The sequence below is a fragment of the Phyllostomus discolor genome, chromosome 7, assembly GCF_004126475.2.
Source record: "Phyllostomus discolor isolate MPI-MPIP mPhyDis1 chromosome 7, mPhyDis1.pri.v3, whole genome shotgun sequence".
Classification (NCBI taxonomy): Eukaryota; Metazoa; Chordata; class Mammalia; order Chiroptera; family Phyllostomidae; genus Phyllostomus; species Phyllostomus discolor.
The window spans coordinates 27,065,108-27,078,928 of NC_040909.2; the positions used below are offsets into that span (position 1 = coordinate 27,065,108).

Consider the following 13,821-nt stretch of genomic DNA (forward strand, 5'->3'; position numbering starts at 1 on the left):
TCCACTAGACTCAATGAGGAGATTCACCGCTGTTGAAACTCTTGTCTCCCCACCCTCTTTACCAATCCCAACAGAAATGGAGATCTTCGCCCTTTTCAACAAACCGAGGAGCCACCAGGAGTGCCGGCAGTACTACCCTGTCACCATCCCTCTGAGGGTGTCCACGAACGGCCAGGCGGTGAGCAGCTTGGATGCCAACTGGCTGGAGCACATGAGCGACCACTTCCGGAAAGGAGGCGTGCTGGTGAACGCCGTCTTCCACCTGGCCATGGTCAATGGTATGGAATTCGCAGCCCTGGGGAGGCCCTTAGGCATTCTGCTTCTCATTCTTGTCATCTCAGCCCATCTCCGGAGCCTGGGCTGTTCAGAAAGCTCCGCAGCTAATAAACATGCCCCATTTGATTTCTAATTAACACATCTTGAGGAGTTTTCCATTAAGCCCACAGCCTATGCTTTCTAAACCTCTCTGGGGGTCAGCCAGGTATCTTCTAAAATGACAGAGAGAGAGGAGTGATTCTGTGTCAGCGGTGGTGGTCTTGATCTCTGTTGCTTTTCGAGGCTTTGAAGAAGATGAGTCCTGGGTTTTGTTAATTACCCCCTGGGATCATGCCTCTCCGAAAGTGCAAATTGTTCGTAGACGCTGTTACAATTTGAAGTAGCAGTAGCAGCACCTTGGAATTAACAGCAGAGACGTGAACTGAACAGCCCGGTTGCTGTAAGCTCCGTGGGGACACACGTTGTTCCTGGGTCTCTGGCACGCAGTGCTCCCTCCCCAATAAGGGGTTATCTCATGGGATAGCAACATTGTTGGCAGTTTCTCAAAGGCAGGAAGAAAGTGGGGAACTGTGTCAGGCAAAGAGGGGTTTTCAGGTCACCACAAAGGCAGGCTGTGTCACTAGGGTGCATCCCATCTGGGAGGCAATTTGGGGAATGGGGCCAACAAGCCGGCATGTGTGGACCCTGGGGGCTGCCAGTCACCAGGGTTCCTAGGTGAGAGAATCGTCACACCAAACTTGGCAATCTGAGCGCCATGGGGCAGGGCATGTCACCAGCACAGTGTCTTGGTTGTTGGGTAATTGTCTAAGAATTCGCAAAGTCAGAAACGGAGTTTGGATTCTACACTATGTGCAACCTTTGAAATGCCAGCAAACATTTCAAGGCTTGACATGCGTAGAAGAGACTTCAGTCTCAATCCTGAATGTACCTTCTGTAAAGCATCCAAAGCCTTAGAAGCGTAGCACAGACAGGCCTAAGCTTGGATGCCGTCCATTGTTGTCGTACTAACTAAATATTGATTCCTGCTGTTAATGTGATGGGAGGGCAGCAGCAGGCACAGTGTGGCACAGTGGGCTATGGCCACTTGTGGAATGGGTGTGTGACACTAAGACTACATCCTGAGCAGCAGCAGTCCAGTGTCGTGGCCACACATGGCTGATGACCAACTGAAATGTGGCTAGGAGGACCGAGAAGTGAATTTTAGAATGTAAATAGCATTAGTTTGAGTTTCAGTGACTGTATGTGGCTAGTGGCTGGTGTATTGGACAGTACAGTCTTAGAGTATCCATTTCATTACCATAACTAAGGGAGTGCATTCGGTTCTCTGGCAGCAAGGCTGGTAACCTTCCTGTACACAAGGAGGCCTTCCATGGGAGCCTGCAAAGTTCCCTGAAGCTAGAGAATGTCCCCATCTGTTTTGAGAGACACCAGAAGTGAACACGAGGGGCATCAGCCTGGGGGCAGTGTTCACAGCCCTGATGCATCGGCACTTGGGGAACCCAGGGAAGAGCTCTCCGCTTCCTGCTTCCTGCAGGGACAGGAAGCCTGCACTGTGGTAACGTCAGCTCCTCTCATCTCCTCTTGGTGCCCACAGAAGCTTTCTGTGGCCGTGCATAGTTTTAAATTTCTCCTTGGGGAACTGATGGTTAGTTGTGCTAACATCCTAAGGATGCACAGGGAGTCACTGAAGGTAGCAGCTAGGCAGATAGCCACTGGCAATTCCCGCCCTTAGGAGGATCGGGGGGTCAAAAGGGCAGTTTTTTCTCTGGCCTCACTGCTCAAGCCTGTCAGGAGCAAGCTGAACCCCGCTGAGGTCGCCTTGGAAGTTGGCAACGACGTTTACTGTGTCTTTAGCTGTCATGGCTTTGGCAACCGAGGCAGAGTCTCCTCCACTTCTCCTTACCCCATTCTTCGACCTTGAATCCAACAACACAGATAATTTATACAGCTTTTTTCTCCAAATTCTACTCGGGGCAGGGGTTGAAATGCTGTTAGATCCTCCCTTGGCTTTAGCTGCGTGAAATCCAGCCTTCCAGCCTTGAAGGCAGACAGAACACGGAATTTCCCCTGGCCGGCGAGGCTGTGAAATCCCACACAGCCTGGGACCTTTCCACAGCAGGGCTGCCCACGTCGAGGGCTCCGCAGGAGCTGCACGGCTGTCTCCGGGACACCGGGGAAATCCTTGGCACAAAATTAACTTGAACCCGCTCAAAATTCAAGCCCTTCTCACCCTGTGTGTTTCTGACGGGGGAGAGAGCGTGGCATGGGAATGCTTAGTGGGTTTGGGTGTTTCTGTTCTGGAAAAGCCCAAGGTTTCCTTTGGCCAGGGATGAAATATGCACATGTTCTTTTCCCAGAATTGGAAAAAAAAATAAAAAAGCAAGCTAATCATAATTAGAAGAGGAACCTGTTTCTAAGAAGATAATTAGTGTCCTTAAAAATAAACACGGCAGAGCCAGAAGCCCATCTTTAAGCTGTTTACCATCTGGAAAAGCACCCGTCTCGACTTCCACGGGTCTTTGTGCTCCAGAATGTTCTCCACAGAGCCATAAAACTCGGGAGAACTTTGTCCTGTGAATAAGAGGATGTTTGAGCCTGAACTATTCAGTTAAGACTCCAGCTTCTGTCTTCGAGGCTTTAATCCCAGGGCCTGGAAAGTCTTGCGTGGTCCTCAAGTTTGGGCTTCTGTTCACAGTGTCCAGGGCTCCTCCCGGGAAGTGACTGGCTGACTCGGCTGGGGAGGCCCAGCCCTGGTGCCCTGGTGAGCCAAGGCCCCAGGGAAAGCACAATGTGAGGATGGTCACGGCCACCCGGCAGTGTCTATGTGCTGTTGCCACTCTAAGCCGCTCAAACATAGCAACTCATTCACTCCCCACAACGCGGTGAAGGGGGCACTGCTGTCCCTGCATGAGAGCTGTACACGCTGAGGCACAGAGAGATCAAATCATTGCCGAGGCAAGAAAGTGGCAGGGAGGAAGAAGGGTGTAGGCAGGGAAAAGGGACATAGGGAGGAGAGAAAAGGGGTGGCCCTGTTGGTGAGGAGTCAAGGCCCCCAACAGGGCCTTGGGTGGCCCTGGAGGAGGGAGGGCAGCTCCAGGGCCACCCTCAGGGAAGCAGCGGGACTGGGGTGGCCGGACGGCAGTGTGGACGAGTCCCAGGGCTGGTCAGATGGCAGAGCAGACAGCTGCATGGAAACACTCCAGCCAGTGCGACAAAGGCCAGAATCTGCGCTTCTAGAGGGCGGAGGAGGCCAGGAGGGAGACCTGCTGAGCAGCTGCTGAGAGGGGTCGTCAGGTACCAGGGGTCAGGGATCAGGATGAGGTGGAGCAGCTGCCCACTGTCTGGAGGTTTACCCAGGAACCTGATTTTGCACCAGGGGCTTCCGGCCCCACAGAATCCCTACTGCCGTCACCAGCCATCGCGGCTGCTGCACCACCACCGCTTCTTGCCCTGCCCTGACCCTTGTCCTTACTCTCTGTTTCTTTTATTCTCCCTTCACCCTGTCCTTGTCCCCACCTCACTCTGTCCTCACTGGACTCTCCTTGCCCTTGCCCTGTCCTGGCTCTCCCTCTACCCTGACCATGACCCTGAACCTGCCCTCCCCGTCTCCTAGCCCCGAAGTCCTTCCCTTCCTGGCAGTATCATCTTTATCCAGCCCAGGTTCAAATGTCTTCATTGTTTCAAAAATATCCTTTGCAGCACGTTGTCCACACCAGAAGTGACTCCTGTGACATGTACTACAGATGATGACCATGCCCTCACTTGTTTTTTGCTTAGAAGAATCATTTTTTTATGACCCTGTGTGTTCGAAGTAACACTCGCCTCTCACCCTGCTGAGTGTCCTGCTTTCTGGACGTGTCTGGTCAGGGCCTCACGGAGACATTCAGCTTGCCTACCCTTCTTTTCTTCTTCTTACCCCCTCTGGCCTCTGTTTCCCAGGAGGCAGAGCTGAGTTTAAGGCTTTGATACATCAAGCCCTTATGGCTAGAACAATTCCAGAGGGTGGTGTGATCTGCACATGTCACGTCGGGAGACACCCTATACCTAGATGTCTCCGTTCCTACCCTTTTAAACATTGTCTTCCTGGCGACTCTCCCTGATGCCCCAGCCCCATCTACATTCAAGCATCTCTTGGTATTTATACCACCTTTTCTGACACCTGGCATAAACTACATGACTTTATATTTGCAAAGTATATGTGTCAAAAACAGGTACATGTTTCCCATGAAATGTGTAGAGACATACCTTTCATACTGACATACTTTCACACCCTTGGACAGGCTCTGTGTCCTGTTCATCTTAGTGCCCCAGTGCCTATACACCGGGCCCTGTATACAGAAGGTGATCAATAAAGGTTTCTGGGTGTTGCTCAGCCACACTGCTGTTGTGCTGTGCATCACCAGGAACCACAGATCTGGGGGATCAAAGAGCTAGGGGTGGAGGGAATGGGCAGGGGAGGGAATAAGAGTAGGGTAGTTCCAGGTGCTTCCAGTAGCTGCTCCCTGGACCCCTGCCACCTCCAGGAACGCTCGTCCTGGTGGTTACAGCCATGGCTTCGCTCTCTGAGGAGCCAAGCAAACAATGTAGGGGAAGGTTTCACTTACACCATTAAATGAATTTTCTCTTGTATCCATAGCACATCATTAAGTAAACGTTTTATTAAGTAAACTTTTTATTGCAGTGTGGAGCACAGGTACAGAAAGGATGTAGCTCAGTGGGTTTCACGAGGTGCACAATCCATGCACCCGGCACCCAGAGCAGGAAATGCAACATACAAGCCCCCTCAGAAACCCTCCCCTGGCCCCCCATGGTCCCTAAGTTCCGGGGTGACCGCAGTCCTGACATGAAACACCACAGGTTGGTTTTAAACTTTTTTCTAGTTTCATTGAGATATAGTTGATATATAACATTGTATTAGTTTAAGGTATACAACATAATGATTTGATATATGTGTGTATTATGAATGATTACCACAATAAGCTCAGTTAACATCTGTCACCAAACATGGCTACAGATTTTTTTCTTCTGGTGACAGCCTTTAAAATCGTCTTTCTTAGCAGCATTCAGATACACACAATACAATATCGTTCACCGCAGTCACCGTGCCGCACATTACAGCCCCCGGACTGACTCATCTTTCAGCGGGAAATTCGAGGCCTTGATACCTCCACTAGCTCCCCCCCTTTTTCCACTGCAGGCAACCGCCAACCTCATCCTTGTTTCCAGGAGCTGGGCTTTTTAGATTCCACACGGAAGTGACATCACACAGTATTTGTCTGTCTCTGACTTACCTCACTTAGCATAATGGCCTCGAGGTCCAGCCATGTCATCTCAAGGGGCAGGACTTCCTTCTTTTCTGTGGCTGAATAACATTTCGTTGTATGTATCGCATTTTCTGTACCCATTAAGACACCAGTGAACGCGTAAGTTGTTTCCAGGTCTTGGCTGTTGTGAAAAATGCTTCAGTGAACAGGTGGGTGCAGAAACCTTTTTGGGGTGATGATTTCACTTCCTTTAGACATATATCCAGAAGTGGAATCACTGATACTTCCATTTTTTAAAATTTTTTGAGAAATCTCCGTAGTTTTCTATAATGAATGCATCAATTTACATCCCCACCAATAATGCACAGGGGTTCCTTTTTCTCCACAACCTGCCAACACTTGTTGTCTCTTGTCTTTTTTGTGATGCCATTCCAACAAGTGTGAGGTAACATCTCATTGTGGCTTTGATTGGAGATTTGAACTTGATATGAACAGAGTGTGCCCTTCTTACCTGGCTTCTTCCACTTGTTACATTTGTGAGATTCATCCACATTCACATGGAATTGCAGATCATTCTTCTCATTGCTGTACACTATCCCTCGTGTGGATATATATAACTTGATTCATTTACCATGAATTAAGTTATATTTTTATTTGTTTTTATTTTTTCTTTTTGCTCCACGGAGGAGGGCATGGCATCTGCACAGATTTGGCCCCAAACGGAAGTCCCAAGGCCATCTCACTGTGGCCTCACTGAGATGCCACCCAGACAGGGAGTGTCGCGTCCCTGTTAGACAGCACCTGCTGCCAAGGCGAGGCACCTAGGCTGACCCTGGCCCATGCCTGCTCAGGCGGCAGCCTCGGGGCACATTGTCGTGGCTGCTCAGTACATGTACACCTGGCAGCTGTTGAAAGAGTAGAGGCTTTAGCATCCAGCCCCATCTGAGATCCACATTGGCCCTGACCTTCCACCAAGTATGGATAAGTGGTTTAACTTCAGCAGCCTCTGTTTTCTCAGCCACTGAGAGGGAATGCCACACTTTGCGGGGGGCGGGGGGACTCAGTGAGAAACCATGAACTGCGCCTGGTCCAGTGCCTCTCATACAGAGGCGACAAATCAGAGCATGTCTTTCCCATCTGTCAGTTCAATGGCACTTGCAGGCTAGCCCTTTCTGGAACTGAAAAGGAGTAATTTCTCCCCTAGATTTTTCACTACTTCAAACTGTGAATGCAGGAAGGAAGGAAGGCTAAGAGAGGCAGCAAGGGCTGGAGAACAGGGGAAGGCAGCAAGCCTGCTTGCTCTTTTGATCATGTCAGCAGATTAGCTGCAGTGTGATTGGGAAGCAACGTGGCACCGAGACCTGGGATTGGCTGATCAGTGTTTACATTTGCATTGGGGCTCGAGGTTGGTATGACAACACATGCAATTATGGTCATGGTGCCGGCACGTGCCCTGCCTGGAACTGAGGTGGTGCCGTGAGCACCGTGCAGTGCCTGATGGGGAGAGGGGGCTTTCAGAGAGCCAAGGAAATCTGTCATGCCAGCCACCCCAGTGTGGACAACTGGGTCCAAGCTAGCTGGTTAAAAGGCACACAGTAACATTTTTTTTCCAGACCACATACATTGACCACTTGTCATGGAGCGCAGGTTTCCGGCCAGACTTTGGGGAAGCGTAGCACCTAGGGTGAGCCTGAAGGTTAGCTTGCTAGACGGACTCTTAATGTCTCAGAGGCTACAGGGGAAGAGCTGTTGCCTCATAGAATTTACCTCTTGGGCTAATAGGGCAAATCTCTTTTTCCCACATCCTTCTTGTAAATCACAAGCTTAGAGTGTTAAGGTGGCCTTTAGCCAAAAGCCTGGCATCAAATATTTATACAATACCAGAGCAAATAGCTTTCTGTGCACAGTAGGGAAGCTGCTTTACTTTTATAAAAAATGCAGTGATAATGGAGTGTTTTCCATAGATGGAGGGCGATTTAACCTTTTACACCGGGAGCCTTCACGGTAAGATCTATTTATACCCAGCTCGGTGCACATTACAGTGGGGCTGAGCCAGAGGGCAGCGAGGAGAAAGGAGTGGACAAGGCCGTCAAAACAGGGGGCAGTTTAAAAGCCCGGCTGTCTGCTCTCTGTGGTTCATTGACTTTTTTGCTGTTACAGATGACCAAATTTTGACAGCCATTCCAAACTGGATTTGAGATAGTGGAGCAGCGGGCTGAGAGGCTGGAAGGCAGACACTGGGCAAGGAGGCTGGGAGATAAAGGCCTGGTTGGTTCCTACTTCGTGCCCCTGAGTGCGGCCATCCCTTTCCCCACTGACCACACAGCCCTCGTCCCAGGCCCACGACTGGGAAGGAAGGAGGGGCAGCCAGGCAGGGATGGGAAAGAAAGTCTGGGTGAGCGGCAGTGTCTTCTTCTGCCTTCTCCTGCCTCAACTCTGCAGTACAGTGCCACGGGCAGGCGAAATACCATCACATTGTTCACGTCCAGTTGGGCACTTGAGTACTTAAAACACACAGTGGGCACATTTAAAAGGCTGGGAGGTTTTCCTTTGAGGAGTTCTGTAGGTAGAGACTTTGGAAATTGGATATAACGGGTTTCTGTAGAAGCCTAGAGGGAATTTGTGCGTGGTCGATATAATCCCAAAGGAATCATTGAGTATCTTTTGGTCCCGCGCATCCCCAGGTCAGTACTTGGGACAGCTTTGTCGAGAGGGGTTTGTTCCATAGGCCACACTTACTGTAGCAGCAGCTCCAGCACTCAGAGAGTTCCGGAACTCTCAGAGTGAGCTGGACTATGGTCCGTGCTTATCCTGGACCCCAGAGTACTTGTAAGGCAGTCAGGCTGAAGCGCAGCTCTGTTCTTCCCTGGTCACCTTTGCAAAATGTCTCTTAGGAGACATTGAACAAGCCCTTGGGGAACACTTTTTAGCAGAGCAGATGAGAGAGGCAAGCTTAGAACTTTTGCCAAGGCTGTTTGATAACAGACTCTCAGGGTAGGACACCAAACACTGGAGCATGGTATCGATGAACCCACAGGGATCTTACTTGAAATGGAGTATTATCTTGTCAGATAGGAATAATATCAGGATGAGACTGCTGTGCTCCAGGAATTGCCTCCACAGCCATGGTTTGTTGAGCTGGTCAGGTCTCTCTATCACTCTGGAATAGTCAGGAATGTTCCCAGGCTAGGCAAAGTACACTGGTCTCATGTTTCTTTGGTTTAGGTTGGGCATTGTATCAGTCAGTTATGACTGTCATAATGCTGTGTAACAAGAGCTTATTGAGCTCATTGGCTTAAAACAGTAATAATTCTCACATATTTGCAGGTTGGCTGGAGCACCCCCACTGAGGCAGTGATCTCAGCTGGGCTTGCTCACAGGCCTGACCTCAGCTGACCTAAGCTAAGCTTCACTGGGGCAGCTCTGCTCCACCTGTCTTTCATCATCCTGGAACCAGCCAGCCAGCTGGGGCATGTCCTCTCAAAGTGGTGGCAGGCACAGAGAGATCAGGCTCAGCCACACACACAAGCTCTTTTCAAGCTCCTGCTTGCATCACACCTGTTAGTATCCCATTAGCCAAGCAAGTCACATGCATAAGCCCCTAGTTGGCTGGTCTCCCCAGCAGTCATCTTAGTCTTGACTTTATTCTAATGATTCTGCCACTGTCAGGAGGGAGAGGGGATTCTCTGTCCACCACCACATCCCACAGATGAGAGACCAAGTCCCCAAAAGGGGTCACATCACTTCTATTGATAAAGCATGGACCCAAACCACCTGCTTCTAAGTCCAGTCCTCTTTCCCATAATCTCTAATGTAAATGAATCTAGGGCATTAGGAGTCATTAACAAACGGAAAAAAAAAGCAGAAAGCTCCTCCCTTAGTGTCTTCTGCAGGGTTGGGGGCCCTGTTCTAATTTTCTTTATACCGTCATTGCCCAAGGCATCCTTGAATCGTGCTGTATGTGGAAGGTACATTTGTCGAATTGTGCAGAACTCAGAACGTGGTACCCTGACTAAAGCAATGCCCAAGGAAACGTTTTCAGTGATAAATCACTTGGGAAAACTCTCCCTTCCCCCCAATTCCACCTCTTGACAAGAGCTGCCTGTCGTGTTATCTGCACAGCAGCCTGCATCCTGTGAACTTCCAGGAACCAGCGCATCCAGAATCCGTCTGACAAGCTCAGATCTAGTGTGTTGTATCTATCCCCCCTTAAAAAAAATATCTCCCACCTAAATATAGTTTTCTTCTAAAAGCTGTCTGTAAATGACTGTGTTTGGCCCTGCACAAGTTCTCCCCAGTACATTCTGACGTTGGAGCGTGAAAAGGAAGGTAGATGCGTGAAATCAAATGGTGATTGCTAACAATGAAATTTGGGCTCATAAAATCAAGGATATTATTCAGAACTGAGAGGTAAATTAGTCTCATTCATTCTGATGGGGCTAGACTCTATGGCTGTGTGTGCCTTCTTTAATTAACATGCTGAAAAGATGTTCTGATTGGGATTATTAATGAATGCAGTGAAAATTTTTCCTGCTTGTAAGGCTTCTGTCACAGACCATTTACAGAACATTCCCCCCCTCCTCCCTTCCTTTCTCTTTTTTTCCACAGATTCCTTACACAGCTTGACAGATGGAGTATTCATCTTTGAAGCTGTTTCCACAGAAGATAGCAAAACCATGCAGGGCTACGACGCTATTGTTGTGGAACAATGGACCGTCCTGGAAGTAAGTGTGGGATTGGCAGGGGTGCTCCTTTTGTTCGGACGGTGATTGTTTGATTCACTTGCTGGATCTCTCTGTGGTTGCTGCTCAGCTGGGGCTTCCCTCTGAAAGGCGGCTTGACCCGGGTAGCCCTTGCGAAGACCCCTTTCGTTCTTCCTTGCTCTTCCTTGACCACATTGGGGGATGGGCCCCACGATTCCCTTTCTGTAGGGAAAACACACAGTGTGCACGGGACCCTTTGGTGGAAAAAGATTCATCTTTCATTTATTTGCAAATTCTGTAAACTCTTAAGTGACAGAAACGAGGCAAACACACAACTTGTGGCCTCTCTAGTACTGAGAGCAACATCGTTGGCAGAGCTAGGCCCTGGCTGCCTGTGCCAGGCGTCCTCGGGAGAGTGTACGCACACGTGCCCACATAATCCTCACGGTAAGCCTATGAGGTAGGTACTGCAGTTGCTCCTGTTTTACAGGTGAGGAACTGAGGCATGGAGAGGTCAGGTCCCTGGCCTAAGGTTACTCATTAAAAGCTGAAGGATGTCTTGGAGAAATATCGACCCAATAGGCCACCAAATTGCGGTGGGCAGGGTAGTTCCTCAAGCCGTGTTTTTCTGGGACATTGGAAGAGCTGATTTATTTCTGAGACTCTCCGGTGTATACTTGAAAGGCACTTCTCCAGCTATGGAAGCATGGACTTTTTATCAGGCTCTCCTCTTGTCCACTGCCGCAGCAAAGGGGGCATAAAGGGAGAAGCCTTGGAACCCACAGGACTGATCCCTGAATGCCCTCCCAGCAGGCCCTGGGAGAACACTGGGGCGGTGTCACTCTTCGGGGCCCCTGCCAAACCCTGCTCTGTGCCTGAAGTAAGGCACAGGTGGGTGCAGTTCTGTGAGGGGTGTGGGGCCACAGCGCCCACCGGGTCAGATAGCGGCTAGCACGTGCTCACCTGGCTCTCATGCCCTTGGGAAGCACGGCCTGAAGGGGTGCCCCTCACCTGGTTGCTGGGATGGGGCGCCCCGAGGGCACAGTTACTCAGCCTTTCAGCCACAGCAGTGAAGTGGGGAGCAGGGCTGTCGGGGGCAAGCCTGCATCTGAGCAGTGATGGGAAATAACTGCTTGCCAGTGTGACAGCAAGAGAGTAGAAAGAAAGGTTGCACCAGTCAGAAACAGGGATTCCGAAAACATCGCATCCAGGGCCCCGCTACAGTCGGGCAAGGAGTCCCAGGAGCACACTCGTGTGGAGTGAGGACAAGAAGGAACCAGGTGATGGATGACCCGGTTTGCGATCAGGACCCACCTGTTACTCCCTCTGACCTCAGTCCCTCCCAGTGGGCCCCCACCTGGAAATGGGGTACAAAGGAAGTGAGGCTCAGTCTAAAATGCACAGTCCAACAAGGGCAGCTCCTGCCCCCTCTTGGGACCCTAAACTTCTTCAACTAGAAGGTGGGACGGTGCTGCTCATCCAGCCCACCACCGCTTGGGGCAGAGCGAAGCCTCCAGGGGGTGGCGAAATATGAAATAACATTGAGGCTCTTGAGGGCCCCCTAAACAGCGTCAGCTCTCCATTTGCTCTTCACCGTTAGTTACAACAGCCAGCCACATGCGCTGGCACCAGCACAGATGCACACGCGGGAGTGATAGGCAGGCTGCAGGGCTGTGTGTAAACTCGCGTTGTCTGCCCATTGCAATGGCTATTAGGAGGACTTGTGGTTTCCTCAAGATGACTTGATGGCAGGGGTCCAAAGGTCATCTAAGAAAGTGGTTCTCAAAGGGTGGTCCCAGGCCCAGCAGCGTCAGCCCCACCTGGGAAGTTGTTCCAAAGGCAGATTCTTGGGCCTCGCCTGGGTCTCCTGATTCAGAAACCCTGGGGTGTGCTTTCACAGTGCGCCGGGGACTCTGACACACAGTCAGTTCTAAGAACCAGTGTCTGAAAGAGCAGTACAGGTGCCTCTCACGCCAGGTGTCTGTGGGGAAGGGGCGCGGGAAAGGGCTCCTCCATGATTTGCCTTCCTCAGCCTTTGAAACCAGCTGTGACCCGGGTGAGGAGCTGGAATGAATGAATACTGTGTCATGTTTGTGGGAAAGAGATACAAATGAGGACGTTTGCTTTTTAATTGGAAGAGGTCAATCTTATGGGTTAAGAAGTTAGATCAGAGAGGATGAACATTTATTCAGAAAGTTTTCTTGGATTTGCAGATGAGTTTTCATTAGGTTTGTCAATTTTATTTCTTTGTCAGATGTTTGAACTTTTCCCTCTTGACCTCTTGTATATTTGTGTGTTTATCTAGCCGGTGATACTAGTTTTAGGTCTTGTCATCCGTTGTCCCGTGTCCCCACCCCTGCCAACACACACACACACACACACACACACACACACACTTCAGGAATGCTTTCACTTTTCCCCAGGGATCTTTGGAAATGAAATAGGATGTTGAAGACCTGTGATAAGCCCAGGGGTGTGCAAAGGCTTACAGAACCAATTCTGTGTGCCTCTTCCCAAGTCCATATTCAGTGACAAATTCGGTCAGATTGATAGCTTGAAGCTCGCCATGGTGGAAGAATTCTACCATAGGAATTGGCAAACGCTAGAAATTAGAGTGTTTCCCCCCAGAAAGCCAGTTGTCATTTTTCACCAGCATCCGCTGGATGGGCCTTTATATTCATCACATTTCAAATTATAATGTACAGGTGTGGCTGGCAGCCAGCTAGGCAGAAACAGATTTTCTTAATTCTCCTGATAGTGATGACAAGTGGATTGATGGTTTTGGTGGTGTTGCTCACCAGTCTCCCCCGCTGAAGTCTTCAGTGGAAGGAGACAGCTGTCCCTTTTAGCAGCATCAGCCTCGCAAGGGAAAAGGGAGAGGTGATCTCTTTGGGGCAGACTGTGCCCCTGTGGGCTTCCCCTCCTCTTTGCACCTGGTGTAGGCAGCCTTCAGGGATCAGCTCAGACGTCACCTCCTCCTGGAAGCCTTTCAGACCCCTTCAGGGTTAAAGATCCTTCCGCTGAGTTGCCATAATTCTTGGCACGTAAGCCTGTTGGGCTCCTACTGTACTCATTTTTAATATCCACTTTCCTCCCATCACTCTGAGTTTCTTGGCCCGGGGATGTTCATCTTTGTTCTCCAAGGCACCCAGTGATAACTTCCTGAATTGGTTCAGTACAGGAGTAGGCAAATGTTCTCAAATTGAGCCTGGACCAGAATCACCTAGAGAGTTTTTCAAAATGCAGGTAGATACCCAGGCTCGATTTCCAGAGTTTCCTGTTCTGCCCACTTTGAGAATCCGGCCTTAGAGGAACCACGTGTACGCAGCTGGGGTAGCTGGCAGCACAGCCCGGAAGCGTCTGGTCCAGGGCAGGTTTGCCCACAGCTCAGCTCTTTGGAGAGGCTCTGCCAGACCCCATGCTGTGATCCACACTCAGCCCCTCTTCTGCGTGCCCCTCCAGGTGTGTGGACCTTGGTCCACCTCCCTCCCACCTGCCACTCTTGAGACCCAACTACTTCCTCTCTTCCTTTCCCTTTGCCCTGTGGGAAAGGTCTTTCCTGTTCAAGCCCTGGGCAG

At 50.3% G+C, this 13,821-nt stretch overlaps 1 protein-coding gene across 4 annotated transcripts in view; it reads left to right on the plus strand.

Annotated features, from left to right (window-relative positions):
- RFTN1 (raftlin, lipid raft linker 1) overlaps positions 1 to 13,821 on the plus strand; it is a 186,516-nt gene that overhangs the window by 137,974 nt on the left and 34,721 nt on the right. For 2 of the 4 annotated variants that reach the window (XM_036030605.1, XM_036030606.1), the window contains exons 6-7: positions 63 to 278; positions 10,149 to 10,264. In XM_036030605.1, the coding sequence (XP_035886498.1) occupies positions 63 to 278; positions 10,149 to 10,264 (332 nt within the window). The remainder of the gene's footprint in view (positions 1 to 62; positions 279 to 10,148; positions 10,265 to 13,821) is intronic. The other 2 variants (XM_036030607.1, XM_028518801.2) reach the window with 2 other exon arrangements.